The following is a 1399-nucleotide window of genomic DNA, read 5'->3' as shown; positions in this document are numbered from 1 at the left end:
TTACCCTGTAGCAATAAATACCCTTGGGGGTGCGGAATGCAGTAAGCTCTTCATCTTTTGGTGCCATGCAAATTTTGTTATAGCCTGATGAACCATCCATAAACGACATTGCCTCATACATAGTAGTAGCATCGATCATCAGCTCTGGAATATAAAGCGGGAATTCATCTTTGGGACACGCATTGTTGAGATCCCTGAAGTCGACGCACACTCAAATCTGGCCATTCTTCTTCCTTACAGGGACAATACTTGAAACCCACGTTGGGTATTTAACTTCCCAAATAGATCTAGCTTCAATGAGTTTGTTAACTTCGGTTTCAATCAGGGGAACCAAGTCCGGCCTAAAGCGCCTTTGAGCTTGCTTAATAGGACGAGCGCCATTCTTGACCGCAAGGTGATGGACTGCTACTTTAGGGTCCAAGCAAGGCATTTCTTTGTAACTCTAAGCAAAGACATCCCTAAACTCCTTGAGTAACTCAATATAAGTGCTTTCTTCATCAACTTCTAGTAAATCACTTAGGTAGGTGGGTCTTCATTAGTGCCAAGGTTAACTTCTTTTAAGGCATCAATCGTTGCCTTCACCCCTTCTTCAAGTTCCGGGGGAGCATCTTTCGCATCTTCATCTTCTTGAGGGTCCCCATCATTGAAGGATATGTGATAACACGGTGAAACATCGTCCAATTTCTCGTCGTCCTCCATTAGAGATAAAACACCATGCTCGCCTTGTGCAATAACATGATACGAAGAACCTACACTTTCTTTGTCTTCACCACGTTCTTTAGTATAGACCATAGTGTATGGCTTCACCTTCAGTACCTCATCACACGAAACCATGACTTTTGTCTATCGCTTCATTCTAGAAGGAACCAAACTGGGAAATCTTTAGAGATCTTCTGAATTTTGGGCAAAGCGGCTGTTTTTGTATTTCGATAATTTCTCTGGAACTTATTCCCTTTCTTTAATGGACCCAATCTCTCAAATACGGAAGTTCTCACAGTTGATTTTCCAAGTCGATCAAAGATAGAAGGCCTGTTAGAAGCGGCAGATTCGTCTTCTACAGTGATATAATTGCTGCTCGCCCTTCTTATTACACACTGGTGACAGTTACTTGTATCCCAAACCTTCACGTGGTTGCCTCGTTATAGCTTCTGATGGGAGCTTCCCTAACTTTGATGGCTCATTGGGATTGTATCCAGCTTTTGCAAATGGCCTGTAAGTGTTAGGATCAAAACCTTCATCTGTTCGTTTTGTAGGGAGTGCCACATTCTGCAAACGATTTTGGGCTACGAACCCTGCAAGTGGCTTCGAGAACAACTTTACTGCCTCAATTCGTTTTACTGGAAGAGTTAACTCCTTTAGCATCTTAGTTTGGAGATTAGATGATTTGCCTTCATCTTTC

The 1399-nt window shown here is 42.5% G+C and overlaps 1 protein-coding gene across 1 annotated transcript; it reads right to left on the bottom strand.

The window, feature by feature from the left end:
* Window positions 1–211: 211 nt before the first annotated feature.
* On the bottom strand, window positions 212–834 carry LOC138895396 (uncharacterized). The gene is made up of 2 exons (XM_070180079.1): window positions 673–834; window positions 212–442 (listed from the first exon to the last, which is right to left on the bottom strand). The coding sequence occupies exons 1-2, from the start codon at window positions 832–834 to the stop codon at window positions 212–214; spliced, it is 393 nt and encodes a 130-aa protein (XP_070036180.1).
* Window positions 835–1399: the final 565 nt, after the last annotated feature.

Source organism: Nicotiana tomentosiformis, chromosome 7 (assembly GCF_000390325.3).
Source record: "Nicotiana tomentosiformis chromosome 7, ASM39032v3, whole genome shotgun sequence".
Classification (NCBI taxonomy): domain Eukaryota; kingdom Viridiplantae; phylum Streptophyta; class Magnoliopsida; order Solanales; family Solanaceae; genus Nicotiana; species Nicotiana tomentosiformis.
The sequence above is the reverse complement of the archived record's forward strand: the minus strand, read 5'-3'. Positions and strand labels throughout refer to the sequence as shown.

What these genes read in the sequence shown, in the direction of transcription:
- LOC138895396 (XM_070180079.1), bottom strand. Translation starts at nt 834, where the DNA reads ATGGTTTCGTGTGATGAGGTACTGAAGGTGAAGCCATACACTATGGTC. An exon ending in ACGACGAGAAATTGGACGAT is followed by an intron (nt 443 to 672) that starts GTTTCACCGTGT and finishes GTCTTTGCTTAG; the next exon opens with AGTTACAAAGAAATGCCTTG.